Source organism: Dendropsophus ebraccatus, chromosome 1 (assembly GCF_027789765.1).
Source record: "Dendropsophus ebraccatus isolate aDenEbr1 chromosome 1, aDenEbr1.pat, whole genome shotgun sequence".
Lineage (NCBI taxonomy): Eukaryota > Metazoa > Chordata > Amphibia > Anura > Hylidae > Dendropsophus > Dendropsophus ebraccatus.
In genome coordinates, this window is record NC_091454.1 from 12,915,438 (window position 1) to 12,933,555 (window position 18,118).

The 18,118-nt window shown below is 44.9% G+C and overlaps 1 protein-coding gene across 1 annotated transcript in view; it reads right to left on the reverse strand.

Annotated features, from left to right (window-relative positions):
- Nucleotides 1–4,443: 4,443 nt before the first annotated feature.
- LOC138789064 (uncharacterized) overlaps nucleotides 4,444–18,118 on the reverse strand; it is a 24,213-nt gene continuing 10,538 nt past the window's right edge. The window contains exons 9-19 of the mRNA XM_069967608.1: nucleotides 17,578–17,663; nucleotides 16,840–16,979; nucleotides 16,509–16,568; nucleotides 14,517–14,583; nucleotides 14,203–14,297; nucleotides 13,665–13,793; nucleotides 11,800–11,914; nucleotides 11,067–11,204; nucleotides 7,431–7,591; nucleotides 6,193–6,281; nucleotides 4,444–5,219 (exon numbers count right to left, since the gene is read on the reverse strand). Of these exons, the coding sequence (XP_069823709.1) occupies nucleotides 4,988–5,219; nucleotides 6,193–6,281; nucleotides 7,431–7,591; nucleotides 11,067–11,204; nucleotides 11,800–11,914; nucleotides 13,665–13,793; nucleotides 14,203–14,297; nucleotides 14,517–14,583; nucleotides 16,509–16,568; nucleotides 16,840–16,979; nucleotides 17,578–17,663 (1,312 nt within the window). The 3' untranslated portion in view covers nucleotides 4,444–4,987. The remainder of the gene's footprint in view (nucleotides 5,220–6,192; nucleotides 6,282–7,430; nucleotides 7,592–11,066; nucleotides 11,205–11,799; nucleotides 11,915–13,664; nucleotides 13,794–14,202; nucleotides 14,298–14,516; nucleotides 14,584–16,508; nucleotides 16,569–16,839; nucleotides 16,980–17,577; nucleotides 17,664–18,118) is intronic.

Here is an 18,118-nt window from a genome sequence, read left to right on the forward strand (position 1 = left end):
CTGTACTCACTGTATATACTGATAGCAGCTCACTGTGTACTCACTGTATATACGGACAGCAGCTCCCTGTGTACTCACTGTATATACTGACAGCAGCTCCCCGTGTACTCACTGTATATACTGACAGCAGCTCCCTGTGTACTCACTGTATATACTGACAGCAGCTCCCTGTGTACTCACTGTATATACTGACAGCAGATCCCCGTGTACTCACTGTATATACTGACAGCAGATCCCCGTGTACTCACTGTATATACTGACAGCAGCTCCCTGTGTACTCACTGTATATACTGACAGCAGCTCCCCGTGTACTCACTGTATATACTGACAGCAGCTCCCTGTGTACTCACTATATATACTGACAGCAGCTCCCTGTGTACTCACTGTATATACTGACAGCAGATCCCTGTGCACCTCATAGAGCTAAAAATCAGGCTCCCCCCATCTAGGCTGTGCTGTCCTGCTCTGTGATGAGTCTGTCCATAAGATGGCTGACATAGAGGAGCATGTGACCATGCACCGCCCCCATCCCCCCATGTGCTCCATAGACATATCCAGGCTCAGTGGTGGACACAGGGGGCGGGGCCTGCTCACATGCTCCTCCATGTCGGCCATCTTATGAACAGACTCACCACAGAGCAGGGCAGCACAGCCTGGAGGGGGGGAGGGGGGAGTCTGATTTTAGCTGTATGAGGTACATATATACAGTATATACAGTGAGTACACTTACAAATACTGTACACTGAACAATTTTACTATAAAGTGGCCAACCCCTTTTAACTTTCCCAGTAATAGAATGAAGAAGAGGTAGACGAATCTTTGCACTTACCTGTTCTTCTGGAGACGCCTTTGAAGTCACACCTGCCCTGCAGCATCTTACACGTGAATAAGCCAAGGCAGCCATGACAGTCGGAGGGTCTCCTGCAGGGACGTGACATGATGTCATCGCAGGAAAACTAGAAGATAAGGAGGAACTATCATCATATGAGGGAGAAAAATACCCTGGTTTGGCCACCAGAGGCGCTGTGGTAATAGTAAACTGAGGTCCCCGTTCTCATGATTCTCATGATCTGACTACTGGGCCTAGAGGATAACTATATTAGATTGGGATACTCCTTTAAGCTGGCCATAAACATTAGATAAAAGTCAACAAACTCCACTGATTTCTTTGGACTTGGACAGCCATCTACTGGTAGTGTGTGGTGGCCAGCCGACTTTCCCACAGATATCAGGGTCAGACATGTTACATTTCAACATGGCGGATCCTTTTGTTCATGGGGAGATAAGCCCCCACCAGAAAAGTGTCCCTCCATTCAGAATACATAAAGTGAGCGTACACATAAGAGGATCCGGAGGGATAGCATTTGGCACAGCAACAGCTATCGGCTATGTATAGCCAGCTTTACACACTATGGTCTATTCCACAAAGCACCCCCCCATATACAATTTCCCATCTATTAAAGGGGTAGTGCGGTGCTAAACAATTATTTACAAAATAACACACATTACAAAGTTATACAACTTTGTAATGTATGTTATGTAAGTGAATGGACCCCTTTCCCGTGTTCCCCCCCCCCACTCCGGAAGTGTGATGCACTATACTCACCTGATTCGTGCCGTTATCTTGGGACAATGATGTCATCTTTTGGTGGCCGGCCGAACAGCTTCGTCCATCCCTCGTGCCGGGCCCCCTCTGCCGCGTCGTAACTGTGCTCAGCCGCGATTGGCTGAGCACAGTTATGCTCAGCCAATCGCGGCTGAGCAGCTGATGACGCGGCAGAGGGAGGCCGGCACGAGGGACGGATGGAGCGGTTCGGCCGGCTGCCAGAAGATGACATCATTGTCCCAAGATGGCGGCCGGGGGTCGACACGAATCAGGTGAGTATAGAGCACTACACTTACGGGTCTGGCGTATGTGGGGGGAAACATGGGGAAGGGGGCCATTCACATACAAAACATACATTACAAAGTTGTATAACTTTGTAATGTGTGTTATTTTGTGAATGATTGTTTAGTGCCGCACTACCCCTTTAAGTGCCACCGTATACAGTGCCTCAGTCATAGAATCCCTCAGAGTTTCCAGCTAGAATGCCCCTATATACAGGGCCCCAACTAGCCATGGTCCCCATGAACTTATCTACTCCTCCTTTTCTTAGACTGACTGTCCATCCCACCTACCACTTCTCTTGACCAGGACTCAATAATGGGCTGAAGGTGCCATGTTGCCCTCACAAACAGCTGCAATTGATAAGGCAGACATGGTCTTTGCATATGTACCACCAGCCCTTCTGCTCAATTTGGATGACAATGGTGGATCTACCCAATCGACTCAGGGTATGAACTTGTCACCTACTGATACTAAGCAAGAACATTTTAGAGCCACTACATCTATTGAGGGGTCTGATATCAATTAACTTCCCAGTCAGTTCTTACCATGTCCTGGTTGAACGTTCCATGTTCACTTGAATGGTCAAAAAGCATGAGGCCAGGCTCCTCAGAAATATGATAAAAATCTTGACGTTTCCTTCTACTTAAGACATTGACTGCAAAGCTCTTCTCTAGCATCTTCCCATTGGAAGTCAATTTCTTCTTGACCAGTGACAATGGCTCAGCATCTTTGCCTATCTCACTGGGACCTTGTCTGGTGGTCCTAATGGCCACTGGCCGGCTTCTCCACGCAGCTCCTTGAATGTTACCGTAGACCATGGATCCAACCAGCAAGACGGAGAACAATATTTGAGATACAAAGCTCATCGTTTCAGCTTGGTCTTCCTCCAGGAACGCTCTTAAGATTCCTTACTTGGGTTACTGTCTCTTTCTTGAAGATCCCCAACCCTTAAATAATGCTAATTCTCTGCCTTGACTTACCTGAGGACTTGCCCCTTTCTTCTCTGATGACATCACTTTTCCAAAAACTCAACACAACCCAAGACTTGTTTTTTTTTCCTTCCACCAATTTGTCTATAAGGGATGAGATGACGGAAATTGTTCCCACCTAGAAGTTGAAGGTAACATCTGAGACCTGAGAACAATGTGATGAGGTCAGCGGGGGCGGGCAGGCGGGGGCTAATTATCACTTTATTTGTACTGGAAACTGTTGCTGGTAAATTTTCATGCCTTAAATTCCTCCGTCGGCACATCATATCGGGGGAAAAAGACTGATAATCTGACACGGTGGAGTGGGGAGGTCCTCTAAACAATACGGATGGTTAAGATTGCTCTGTGCTAAGTGGGGGCCAAGCTTGGTGCCTAGGGGTACACACAAATACAATGAGGCTCCATACTAGCAAACCAGTCCCTTTCCTCCCCGATCCATTGTATGTTCACATCTTCACAACCCTACGTATATATATATATATATATATACACGCCGCCTATACACAGAATTGTAATACCAAGAAGGACATAAGGTTAGGCATTTGGGGAAGTGGCAGGTATCTGCAAATTACCAAATTTTCTGGTATAAAAACCATATTGAAAGCAAAGCGAACATCTGGATGGAGGGATCGTCAGATTAGAATAGGGATCAATTCTGTAATCAGAAGGTGCTTACATGCCATTGGGCTACGGGCCAGAAGCCAAACTACAGGTGTCTATTGACTTCCCACCACTACTCTAAAAGGCTATCACAGTGGACTGCAAGACGGCAATGGAGGCTGGAATGCGGGTCTATCCTCTACCATTATCGCGATAGCCGAAGACTGGTCTGGAGACTCCATGGAGAGATGTCCGGCAAAATTTAAACTTTTCCAGCCCACGGGAGGGACATAATAAACAAGCACTACTTACCTTTCCCAATGCCCCCGAATCACTGCGTCACAGTGTACTAGACTCCCTGCCGGCAAAAAACTTTTCCCCCCAAGTTTCGATGTCATCACGACTTGGGGCAAAATACCCATCCTGGCTGATGGATTGCCCGCTCAGCTAATCAGTGACTAGAGCGACATCCCGCCCCAGGGCAATCCATCAGCAGAGTCGTGACGTCACTGAAGAAGGAGATCCTGGAGCCCACCAGGCGTTTCCCAGAGCGGTATGGCAGCCATGCTGAGGCACAGGGACAGGGACAGGTAAGTGGTCTTTCTTTATTATGTTTCTCCCTGCCTCTGCCTCCTGGAAAAGTTAAAATTTCTCCTTTAATGTCATACTAATCCTACTCCAGGGATTATGGTGTATGGTAGCCGAACTCCTTCAGCCAGTGTGGAACCAATGGTACGGCCATTTCACCAAAGTGTCCCAGGAGCCATTTTTCAACATGACAATACCAAGCTGCATGCTATTGTGGGCAGCTTATGTGACCTAAGCCTGATACCATGGTCTACAACATCTCCAGACTTGACTCCCATCGAGCACATCTGGGACGTCATTGGTCGGCAATTGGGAGCTGCCATCAGTGGATCTGGATGATATGCAGGTTCTATTGTATTCAGAATGTCCGGAGATTCCTTAGACAACCATTAATAAATTTTATATTTAATTAAAAAAAAAATTATATTTAGTTTCCATTCTTTAATCATTTGCATATCTCTAACATGTTCATCGACCCTGTGTTCTCCATAATTCATCGACTTTCCCTTCTTGGTGTTGGCATTTCAGTGTTGAGGAATACATCATTGTGCCCAATGCCCCATTGCTATGGCGCCAACATTTACCAGGTCCCCACTCCTGGCTGATCAGACAGTCACAGTTAAAGGAAACAGGAAGCCTTGGGCGGCTAAAACCTTGTGATTGTCGAAAATGCGGAGGCGGAGTCTATCCCCCCCCCCCTTTAGACCAATTTAAAAAAACAAACACTGGACAACCCCCTTAAGTCTGTATTGGTTTTTAGCCAAGGCTGTTCTCATGCATTGCAAGCTAATCTTGAAAGAGTTGAAAAATTTTAACATAACTATATTGGAAAAGTTCAAGATTTTTTTTTTATATTGCAGCAATTTTGCTTTACTGTTCATGATAATCCAGTGTTTGTTGTGCAGCAAAATCGTCTCTTTTTTTAGTGCCTGGTGCGGAGGAACGTCTTCCCGTTAGACGGCGAGATGCTCCACATTCGGGGAGGCGGCCAGCTGATTCCCGCTACTTGCTGCAAGCTGACGCTGATGGGTGAGATGAGCCGAGATATGGGTCCACGAGAGCGGAGAGACAGACGGGCGGCCAGGAGACCCATCCTAACACAAGCATCTGTGTCATATTGGGCTAGTACTCCTGTAAGGAGACCGGCCATTAAGCTGCGAAGAAGGAAGAAGAAGAAGAGTTACATTGTTGTCCAATCATAGAAGGATCAATTGAATTGATGAAATATTCTAAGTTAAAGGAATACTTTGGACAAAACTGCAGGGCCTGAAGGGGCGGAGCATGACACATGGATTATATATCTGTCTTTATTTATATATATATATATATATATATATATATATATATATATATATATAGACAGAGAGCAGTGGGGGAGGGCTCCTGCTGCAGTTAGTTGCCTTACAGCCAGACAAAGGTTTTGAAAAAGAGAAACAGCAAAATGGTTGTTCTTCTGGGACACATGCCCTGTTTCCCCAAAAATAAGACACCCCCTGAAAATAAGACCTAGTAGACGTTTTGCCAAATTTCTAAATAAAAGGCCGAAAGTAAGACCTAGACCTGTCTTGAAGTATGCCCACTGAACAAAGAGGCCCATCCCCTGCCACCATCCCTGTTGTCCCCTGCTGCCAGATGTAGAGCTGCACACTCCCTTCTGAGCTGTTCTCCCTTCACCTGCCGACATACCATACGCTGTCCTTGCTGTGCTGTACGAGTGTGATGTGGTGAGCCCCCCCTGGTGGCCAGAAGCCGCCATACCGTACGCTCTGTCCCTGCTGTGCTGTACGAGTGTGCTGTGGTGAGCTTTCCCTGGTGGCTGGAAGATGCCATACCATACATTGTCCCTGCTGTGCTGCACGAGTGTGCTGTGATGAGCTACCCCTGGTATCCGGAAGCTGCTGTGCAGGTAATTCTTCTTCATGGAAAAATAAGACATACCCTAAAAATAAGACCTAGTGTACCTTTGGGAGCAAAAATTAATATAAAACACTGTCTTATTTTTGGGGAAACAGGGTATATGGAAATTATTTTCCGTACTTTCTATATTTACTGTCCCTTTAATATTTGGAAATTTTGGGGAAAAAGGCGCACCCTGTATATGTGAAAGAATATGTAAGTATTACAGACCTATCTCCTGCTCCCGATACATTGACGATTTCTTCCGGTGAAATGGTGGCGGCTGGATAGTGTACAGCGCACAGATCATCCCTGGATACCTAAAACGAGAGAGGGCGGAGGAATTATTGCAAAAATTTAGAGGAATTGAGAAGCAGCACAAAAAGGGTTCAACCAAATTCAACCCCCCCCCCCCTGTTAGGGCATGAGTGGGGACTCACAACCATGAAAGAAATTACCCTCTGCATCAGAAAAATCTCATTTCCCCATTGAAAATAATGAAAAGTAATTTAGGCCAGTTTCACACATACAGGATCAGGAAGGGGATACAGCTGGGGGACATTTATGAACAGTCCGTCCGAGGCGTACGCCAGGGAGAAGATGCAGATTGGCGGGCGATGGGCGAAGGTGCAATGAGTGGGCTGGGGGAACTTGGGGGGCGTGATAAGGCGGGAAGGAGGCGTGGACTCCTCCCACGCCTCATTTATCATGATTTGCGCCTGCGTAAATCATGACCAAAATCTAGCAGGTGTACATTTCGTACGCCGGGCGCAGATTCGGGTGCCCGGCCGGCCAGATTCCTTAACAGCAGCCTCCTCTTATCACCAGAGACAGAACAGGAAGTCTCAGCTTAGTTTTAGCCCCAGTGGTGAGAATGGAAACTGCAAGATATCAGGATTAATTTGTAGTATAGATAGAAAAATAGAAAATTAGAAAAAATGTCACTAAAAATTCTTAGAAAATATGTTTAACATAAAAAAACATTATTTAAGCAATAAATAATTTTCTGATGACACATTCCCTTTAAATGTCTACCACTCCTGCCCCTCCTCCCCTCTCTCACCATACAATCTCACATACACAGGGGGAGAAACAGCAATTGCACAACCCTTATCTCTCCCCTATCTACTAAGTACAGTTTTACACTAGATGGATGTTTTCGGGTGACCGAGAAGGTCCTTCAGAGATCTTCCTACTTTCTAATGGATGGAGGATGCCAGGTTGGCAGGATTTCTGAATAATTTAAAATTATAGGCCCGAGGTTCCTTTAAATTAAAACATAGATGAAGAATTAGTTCTGTTGTATGGAAAATGTTCTTTTCTATTTATCTCCTGGAGAACGTGTTCAGACCAATGGGTTAAAGTCGACAGAGGGTGGAAAATATTTCAGTAGATTTCGACCTAGGAATGAAGAATGTACCTCAAATCCATACAATCAATGCTTGTCAATTGAGGCGGGTATTGTATACCTTGTCTTTAGCACGAAGAGATACTGTTCCATCACGCCTGTGGCCGCACAAGAGGACGCCGTGGGCCCCAAGTGTGACTATGACGCAGTGTATGTTCTCCAGGAGTGGCAGCGAGAGGCTGATGGCCGTATCCACCATGTCTTCTAATTTGCACGGAATATCTGAAGGAGACACGCATCATGGAAACAAACATCATCGTACATGATATCGGGTGCAGGTGGGGACTGCCACGCTCGCAGATGTCAGTACACTTGTTTTCGTTGAGTGACGAGAGACGTTGGGAATTTAACTTTACATCTGTCAATCATCTCAAAGGTCAATGCTAAACATCTGGAAAATGTGTCTCATTCCCCTCTAGAACCTGACATGATCCATCAGTGTTGGCGTATGGATGGAAATCTGCAATCAGTAATCATCTACTTATATGAAAATATAGCAGACTGGAAGCCATTACACTGTTATTAGGGACTATCACAGAGACCATGGCTAGTATGTAGAGTTATAGAGAGTGGATCTTATGCAAAGTCTAGAGTAAGGAGTTGTCCCATATAGATAAATCCTTCTGCTAATTGAGGATTTTTTGGAGATCAACTGATTGCTGCTGTAATCGCTTTAGTGGCCTCTACAGGAGAACTGTGGTATTACACTATAATACTGCTCCTATATACAAGAATATAACTACTATAATACTGCTCCTATATACAAGAATATAACTACTATAATATGGTTCAGGGAAGAAAAAAAGCGCTGCACCTCACACCTATGGCTGACACTAGTGCCTCTCGGCTGCATAAAAAACATCAGAATTTTGTGTATGAATTGATCAAGCCACACTGCCCCATGTACCGCGTGCAGGTATCTGATACACATGGGTCCCTACACTAAGTCCACACCGTGCCAGTCAGTGACCACCACCCCCGCAGGCGTGCATGGGCAGGGAAGGGAGGCCATGGAACGGCCCTGCAACCCCCATGCCACAGGACCAGACCCAAAATGCCCCCCGCACTAGTGTCAGCCATAGATGTGAGGTGCAGCGCTCTTTTTCTTCCCTGAACCATAACTACTATAATACTGCTCCTATATACAAGAATATAACTATTATAATACTGATACTATATACAGGAATATAACTACTATAATACTGCTCCTATATACAAGAATATAAGTACTATAATACTGCTCCTATATACAAGAATATAACTACTATAATACTGCCTTCTATATACAGGAATATAACTACTATAATACTGCTCCTATATACAGGAATATAACTACTATAATACTGCTTCTATATACAGGGATATAACTACTATAATACTGCCTTCTATATACAAGAATATAACTACTATAATACGAACTGGAGAGAATGGAACGGCTGCACATCCCATCTATGGCTGATACTAATGCCGCTAGGCCTACATTAAAAATCAACACCAGAGTGTCTGTATATGAATTGATCAAGCCATATTGCCCCGTGTACCACCGCGCAGGTCCTCTGGTCCACACGGGTCCCTACGCTAACTCCACACCGTGTCGGTCAGCGACCGCCAACCCCGCAAAGCGTGCACGTGCAGGGAAGGGAGGCCATGGAACGGCCCTGCAACCCCAATGTCACAGGACCAGACCCAAAAAGCCCCACCAAAACCCAGCCAGCACCACCGGCGGGGAAGGCTGCCCCCAAACGACACAAGTATGGATATGGTATTACACTTACCATTGCTGCTCTCACAGAATGGGGAAGACATAGGGTCCAGACATGTGAGCACAGGCATATCCTGCTAATTTTGGTCATGTGGTCATAACTACTATAATACTGCTCCTATATACAAGAATATAACTACTATAATACTGCCCCTATATACAGGAATATAACTACTATAATACTGCTCCTATATACAGGAATATAACTACTATAATACTGCTCCTATATACAGGAATATAACTACTATAATACTGCTCCTATATACAGGAATATAACTACTATAATGCAACACCTCATCCAGACTTGTGCTGTTTGGGGGCGACCTTCTCCGCCGGCGGTGCTGGCCGGGTTCTGGTGTGGTGTTTTTGGGTCTGGTCCTGTGGCATGGGGGTCGCAGGGCCGTCCCATGGCCCCCGTTCCCTGACTGTGCACGCCTGCGGGGTTGGTGGCCACTGACTGGCACAGTGTGGACTTAGTGTAGGGACCCATGTGTATCAGATACCTGCACGATGGTACATGGGGCAGTATGGCTTGATCAATTCATACACAAAATTCTGATGTGTTTTTTATTTAGCCTAGCGGCACTAGTATCAGCCATAGGTGTGAGGTGCAGCACTCTTTTTCTTCCCTGAACCGCATTTTGTTTCTCTCTTTTCTCCGTGTTTTGCACTCCTCCTGGTGAGACCCACATGACCGCAATTAGCAGGAGACACCTGAGTGCACATTGTTTTAATCCCTCCTGTTTTTTTTTCCCATTCTGTTTGCCGCAGCTATGGTGAGTGCAATACCTCATCCAGACTTGTGCTGTTTGGGGGCGACCCTCTCCGCCGGCGGTGCTGGCCGGGTTCTGGTGTGGTGTTTTTGGGTCTGGTCCTGTGGCATGGGGGTCGCAGGGCCGTCCCATGGCCCCCGTTCCCTGACTGTGCGCGCCTGCGGGGTTGGTGGCCACTGACTGGCACGGTGTGGACTTAGTGTAGGGACCCATGTGTATCAGATACCGGCACGAGGTACATGGGGCAGTATGGCTTGATCAATTCATACACAAAATTCTGATGTGTTTTTTATTTAGCCTAGGGGCACTAGTATCAGCCATAGGTGTGAGGTGCAGCGTTCCTTTTCTTCCCTGAACCATAACTACTATAATACTGCCCCTATATACAGGAATATAACTACTATAATACTGCCCCTATATACAAGAATATACTACTATAATACTGCTCCTATATACAAGAATATAACTACTATAATACTGCTCCTATATACAGGAATATAACTACTATAATACTGCTCCTATATACAAGAATATACTACTATAATACTGCTCCTATATACAAGAATATAACTACTATAATACTGCTCCTATATACAGGAATATAACTACTATAATACTGCCCCCTATATACAGGAATATAACTACTATAATACTGCCCCCTATATACAAGAATATAACTACTATAATACTGCCCCTATATACAAGAATATAACTACTATAATACTGCCCCTATATACAGGAATATAACTACTATAATACTGCTCCTATATACAAGAATATAACTACTATAATACTGCTCCTATATACAGGAATATTACTACTATAATACTGCCTCCTATATACAGGAATATAATTACTTTAATACTGCTCCTATATACAAGAATATAACTACTATAATACTGCTCCTATATACAGGAATATAACTCCTATAATACTGCCCCTATATACAAGAATATAACTACTATAATACTGCCCCTATATACAGGAATATAATTACTTTAATACTGCTCCTATATACAAGAATATAACTACTATAATACTGCTCCTATATAAAGGAATATTACTACTATAATACTGCCTCCTATACATAAGATTATAACTGTAAAAGTATACAGAAAAAAAAAACTGTTCGCTACCACCACTGGCTTGATATGACACTTACCAACATCCTCTACGTATCCCAAGGCCCTGTTGATAGACAGGAGCTCACGTAGGTTCGGAGAGATGTAGGTCAGAGCGGTCCAGCTGTTTGAGGTGAAGGGTTTAGACGCTTTGTCTATGTCTGTAGGTTCGTAACAAACTGTTAAACATAATGAACATCACTTTAATATTTAAAAGGGAAGTCTGTTAAAAAAAAATAATAATTCAGACCCTCATTTGTAACCCAGACAGGATAGCAGATGGTGGGCCAGGAATGCGCGTGTATTACATGAAGCAAGCTGTTAATTTAATAGGAATAGTGTAATGCCTCATTTTCCCTGCGGGGGCAGTGTAGGCAAAATAAACAGTTGTTTCTGGGTTGCTCCACAGATCACTCCTGACTGTTGAGAGTCTATGATGTGATCAGCTGCTTGTCATGGGATTTTTGCAGTAAATTGAGTTGTTTAGGATAGACAACCCCTTTAAGAGACTCAGCGAAGTCTATTATAACCTTGTAACACTATAAATTATACAACGATTAAGCTTTTATATGAACCTTCCTTGGCTGAGCCTTAGATCCTCACATCTGATACCGTAAACTAATATATTGGAACAAGCAGATGTGATAAACACTTCCCAGGTGGGACCGGCGGGTGACAACTTGCAGCACGTCTCTGCTTGTATCCTTTCGGAGCTGGAATGTGTTAACATCAACAGTCAACAATGATATCCGCCAGTTTTGTTGGCACACTGACCTGGCACGGCGCTCTGACGGGCGATCTCACACACATACTGGATGGTGGATGCTGGGACATTGCCGTCTATGCACAGGAGTCGAGCCCTGCGGAGATCATCTGCAAACTGAGACACCTGGTGGAGGGTGAGAGTATTACAGAAGGGGACTCTGAATATTTTGAACTTTCTAAAAGGGAGATCAGCATCTTTTTTGAAAACTACAAAGAGTGTCTCCCCCTCTGGAGGACCCGCCCTGTCCTGCATTAACAGGTAGTTCCGATTTAGAATATCTTATAGACAATGACTGATGTGGCAGCGTACATATTGCTCTCTTCTTCCCATTTTGGACATTATCGCTTATATGATCTGACACTTATTCCCTATCCAGTGGATAGGAGATACATTATTTTAACTTAAAATTCCCCTTTAAACGATTGGGTATTATAAAGACATAGCTGTTTTTTTTTCCAGAAACAGCGCCACACTTGTCTTCAGGTTTTCTGTGGTATTACAACTTGGCTCCATTCACTTCAATGGTGGTGAGCTGAAATACCGCACGCAAACTGAGGAAAGAGCGGCGCTGTTTCTGGATGAAAAACCTCTATGTTCTTCTAATCTTGGTAAATCCCTTTAAGGCACGTTAGTAAAAATAAAAAGTGGGTAGAATACAACAACTTTGACGAAACTGGCCAATATGTATAGAGACTACATGACACTTTTACAGATAATGTTTAGGGAGAGAAGGGTATGATCGTTGGATTTTAACCACCCGACCCTATTGTTCTTGGAGTGAAAAGCTGCCGCTAGAGGAGTCTGGCAGCGGCTTACCCCTCCTCTCTCCACTAAAAAAACACATAAACATTCCAGTATTTGGGGGAATTGAGAGAGATAAACATTGTATATGGCCACCTTTACACAGACAACGTATTGATGTGAATAGGCAATGATGTAGTACACAATTTCGCCTGCGGTGGCACTGTAGGGAAACTGAGCGCTTGTGTCCATCCTTGATTACAGCTGATCGCTGGGGTTCCAGCTAGTGAACACTTTATAAAGTGGAAGACCCCTTTAACAATAGATTTCTAAAAAATAACTTGGATTTAAAATTTAAATTTTTGCTGAATTCTGAAAATTTAAGGATTTTAAAATTTTTAATTCAAATTTCATTTAAATTGTGAACTCAGGATATCTACAACACACTGACAGGGAGCAAAAATTCTCTCTTTAATACCATTAATCCCTGCTTTCATCCCTACCTGTCTCCTGACCTCCCATGATCCCTCTCCTCACTCTTTCCATGTTGCCAGAGTGAGTAACAATAACCCTCAGCATCACCTTGTCGCTGGAGGACTTACTGAAATCTTCTTAGTGACGGGACTATTGTCGAGGGTTTGTAACTATTTATATTCCTCTCAACCCAAATTCTCTTTAATCTTTACAGATCTGATGAATACGGCTTAACCTGCTTAACGTGACATTTGACGGTCGTGCCCTGAAGATCAGTGTGTGTTATAGTATCACCATTGCTAGGTTAGGCAGGAATACAGGGTCCGGGAGAGGATTATTATATACTTTTATGGTGGGTACAGAGCCGCAGAACAGGCCAGGCTTTTTTTCATGCACGTAGCACATGGTTTCTGTGTTCTGTCCTGATCTAGTTGTCACTAGGGACAGATTTTCCCTGACAACAGGCAGTGGGCAGAAGATTGCAGAGATGTGAGATATCTAATGTCCAAATCATTACAGATTTTTTTCTGGAGTAAGGAGGTGTATTAGGAGGAGGGAGAAGGAAGGGGGTGGATAAAATTAACCTCTCCAGAAGTAGAATATGTATACGTGTTCCTCTGATGCAGGTTTATAACATGAGAAACGCACAGATTCTTACGTGTTTCTCTGTTATCTGCATGTGAATGTCCATGTCTCCCAGTCCAAGACTCAGTTCTCCACTGCCAGAGATGACAGCACAGTAGGTGGCAGTACTGTGACCCTCCAGATGGGCGACCCCTCTCATATTCTGCAAGAAAAGAACATTATCCATGATAGCACTGCTGTTTATGGAAGCATACAGCCCCCATAACCTGAAAAATAGAAGCCATCAAAATTGTCGGCTGAGCACTTCACTGACTGCTTTCTTTTAAAAACAGCGCCACCCCTGTTCTCAGGTCGTGTCTGGTATTACAATTAAGATACATTCACTTCAATGAAACTGAGCTGCGATACCCCGCCCAAACTGAGGACAAGAGGGGCGCTGTTTCTAGAAGTAATAAGCTATATATTGGATAACCCTAATGAACCACATGTAAGGTGACTGACGTTTTCCTATTGAATTCAATGTAATATGTGTGGGGGGGGGGGGGGGGGGGGAAGTATTGTTGACTCCTTGTAGTGGATGAGTTCCATACATGGCAGTGTGACAGACTCACCATGTGCGAGCAGTACTGGAAGACCGAATCAGAGAGGTCATCTTGTCCTAGAGCGGAGATGAAGAGGGGTCGGACACCCAGGCGGCTCATACAGTCTGGAGAGGAACAGGACGTACCAGTGTTAAAGGATCCTGCCAAGTCTCCTCAATGTGAATTCTTGTGTAATCTCGGGATTGGGGAGACAACCAAAAAGTAAATGTCCAGGCATGAGCACCGCCTGGATGGAATTTTTGGCCTCTCCACATCCTACCTGGACTAGGGATATGGGCCAATACATGACCACTTTATGTCCACGCCAAGATGCCCCTTCTTACCTGCCAGGTTCCGGCCTACACCTCCAAAGGACTGGTGGACTTTCCCCGGGTTGGTCTGTCCTCCATACTGCAAGAAAAAGCCATAAAACAGAATCATAACATGGACAAGTGTACCACTGGGGCTTCTTCAGGGTCAACATCCCACTCCAGCTATGGTGGCCTAAGCTTGCCCTTGGGATAACTTCCATCACCCAAATGACTGTGCATCATATCTTTACTAGTCTGAGAGGATAACAGTTTAGCAAGGATCTCCTAGCACAAGGTTGGCAAGGACCGCCTAGCACAAGATTGGCAAGGACCTCCAATCACAAGGTTGGCAAGGACCTCCTAGCTCAAGGTTGGCAAGGACCGCCTAGCACAAGATTGGGAAGGACCTCCAATCACAAGGTTGGCAAGGACCTCCTAGCTCAAGGTTGGCAAGGACCGCCTAGCACAAGATTGGCAAGGACCTCCAATCACAAGGTTGGCAAGGACCTCCTAGCTCAAGGTTGGCAAGGACCGCCTAGCACAAGATTGGCAAGGACCTCCAATCACAAGGTTGGCAAGGACCTCCTAGCTCAAGGTTGGCAAGGACCGCCTAGCACAAGATTGGGAAGGACCTCCAATCACAAGGTTGGCAAGGACCTCCTAGCTCAAGGTTGGCAAGGACCTCCTAGCTCAAGGTTGGCAAGGACCAGAGATGAGCATACTCAAGTCCAATCATTCGACATTTGAATACCAGTGGCTGAAGAAGTTAGATGCAACCCTAGGAAGTTCAAGGTTCACTTATATCTAGCAAGGACATTTTACCATAGGACTGACAAGGACCTCTTAGCACAAGGTACGCAAGGTTGGCGAGGACCCCTAGCACAAGGCAGACAAGGCCCTTTTGGCACCACATTGGCAAGGACCTCTTGGCACCAGGTTAGCAAGGACCTCTAAGCACAAGGTTGACAAGGACCTCTTTGCATAAGATTGGCAATGACTTTTTAGCACAAGGTTAGCAAGAACATCTTAACACAAGGTTGGCAAGGACCTCCTAGCACAAGGTAAGCATGGACCTTCTAGCACATGGTTACCAAGGACCCATCAGCACACGGTTAGCAAGGACCGTTTAGTACAAGGTTGGCAAGGACCTCTTAGCACAAGTTTGGCAATAATCAATTAGTACAAGGTTGGCAAGGACCTATTAGCACAGAGTTAGCAAGGACCTCTTAGCACAAGGTTGGCAAGGACCTCCTAGCACAAGGTAAGCATGGATTTGCTAGCACAAGGTTGAAAAAGACCTCAGCACAAAGTTTGCAAGGACCCCTAAGCACAAGGTTGGCAAGGACCTCTTGGCACTAGGTCAGCAAGGACCTTAGTACAAGGTCGGCAAGGACCTCTTAGCACAAGATTGTTAAGGACCTCTTAATAATCCTCCAGTTGGGTTTGGACAGTTTTCTGGGTGACGGAACTCCCTTTCTTCCCTCCATATACATAGAGACTGGTGATATGTTAAGGTGCCCTTGGTGTGTAGCCGTAGACCAGAAAGCAATACAGTGCAACGGGTAACTTTACTTAACAAGTAAATTTTCCACATACATTAAGGAACAGTCCTCGAATACTTTTTAGGTCCAACAAGTAAAAATTGTAAAAGGCAGCAGTAGTGGTGGAGGAGATGCCCATTCAAAGTCAGTAGGTGTGCTGAGCTAGTTCCTGAGATGCAAGAAGTCCCCGGAGTGACAGAACTCACATCAAATTAGCTCCTGGTGATAGATGTCCGCACCCGACCAGAGGATTACTAAGAGGTTCTTAACCTCATGCTAAGAGGTCCTGGACTGTTACCCTCAGACTTGTTTCCATCCAGAGACCAAAAGGTATACAGAACTAATTCTCCCAGCTGATGGTTTCCTACACTTGTATACAGACAATCCTCTATAAACTGTTGATCAGTGAGCATGGTTGCCATTTTTATAGGGCCAGATAACAAATGGAAAATTTCCTATAAATCAAAACTGTATAAGCACAAACCTCCATGGTGTCCCGAGCTGCTTTCGCGATGAAGTCAACATTGATGCCCCCAATGACTACCTGGAAATGAGTGAAGACGTGAGACAGTAAGATAAATGGATTTATACAGATCCAGTAGAATCAACTGGATGGTGTATACATTTGTATTCAGTGAGCTCCCCCTGGTGGTGGGTAGAGGTAAATAGAATTCTATCATGAAGAGATATAGAGGAATGGCTAGATAGATAGATAGATAGACAGACAGACAGACAGACAGACAGATAGATAGATAGATAGATAGATAGATAGATAGATAGAGTGAGATTGTCGTAGGAAGCAACTATACACCCACCGGCCTGGAGTCAGACATCTTGTCCTCTGATTTCCGGTGTATTTCTCTTCTTTTTCCTCCTCCTTTAGGCTTTCGGATATGGCTCAGGGCTACAGCGATACGACTTCCAACCTTGGCATTATTCTTTATGAGAGCAATGTCTTGATGACCATTAAGGAAGTATATTTAAGAATCAACCTGACACCTTGTCTGTAAAACCTCTGGGGTTGGTTACATAGGATTGTCTGACCCTCCTCCAATGTTTGAGGGAGAATTCAACGAACAAGAGGGATTGTCCTTGTCCCCTTCTATTGTTATTGAGAAGGATTCCAGATTCAGGACCCATGTCTATGACACAGAGCAGTAGGCGGTGGTGTATTCTCTCCACTCTGTTTGACACAGTGCTCTCTGCTGCCACCTCTGTCCATGTCAGGAACTGTCCAGAGCAGCAGCAAATCCCCATAGAAAAGCTCTCCTGCTCTGGACAGTTCCTGACATGGACAGAGGTGGCAGCAGAGAGCACTGTGTCAGACTGGAAAGAATACACATGCAGCACATACAGCAACTGATAAGTACTGGAAGACTGGAGAGAATACATCACTTCCTGCAGGACATACAGCAGCTGATAATTTAAATAGAATTAAATTACAAATCTATACAATTTTCTGACTCCGGTTGTTTTGAAAGAAAACATTTTCGACGGAGTTCCCCTTTAAATAACTGAATGTCCCAATTATGACCCAGATTAGAGCAGGATACTGGAATCCAGAGACTTCCCTCCGGTTATCTCATTTACTCGGCTCAGCAGGAATGGGGTCACTTCTTTTCCCACAATGCCTTGTACCCTGATATTAAAAAAAATATACAGAATTTAGAAAATACTGAAAATCAAACCGTATCTATACTTCTTATAGGACTCGGCACATAGTCCTCTGTGTAGGACCCAGGCATGGCACATAGTGCTCTGTGTAGGACCCAGGCATGGCACATAGTCCTCTGTATAGGACCCAGGCATGGCACATAGTCCTCTGTGTAGGACCCAGGCATGGCACATAGTCCTCTGTGTAGGACCCAGGCATGGCACATAGTCCTCTGTGTAAGACCCAGGCATGGCACATAGTCCTCTGTGTAGGACCCAGGCATGGCACATAGTCCTCTGTGTAAGACCCAGGCATGGCACCACCATAGTCCTCTGTGTAGGGCCCAGGCATGGCACATAGTCCTCTGTGTAGGACCCAGGCATGGCACATAGTCCTCTGTGTAGGACCCAGGCATGGCACATAGTCCTCTGTGTAGGACC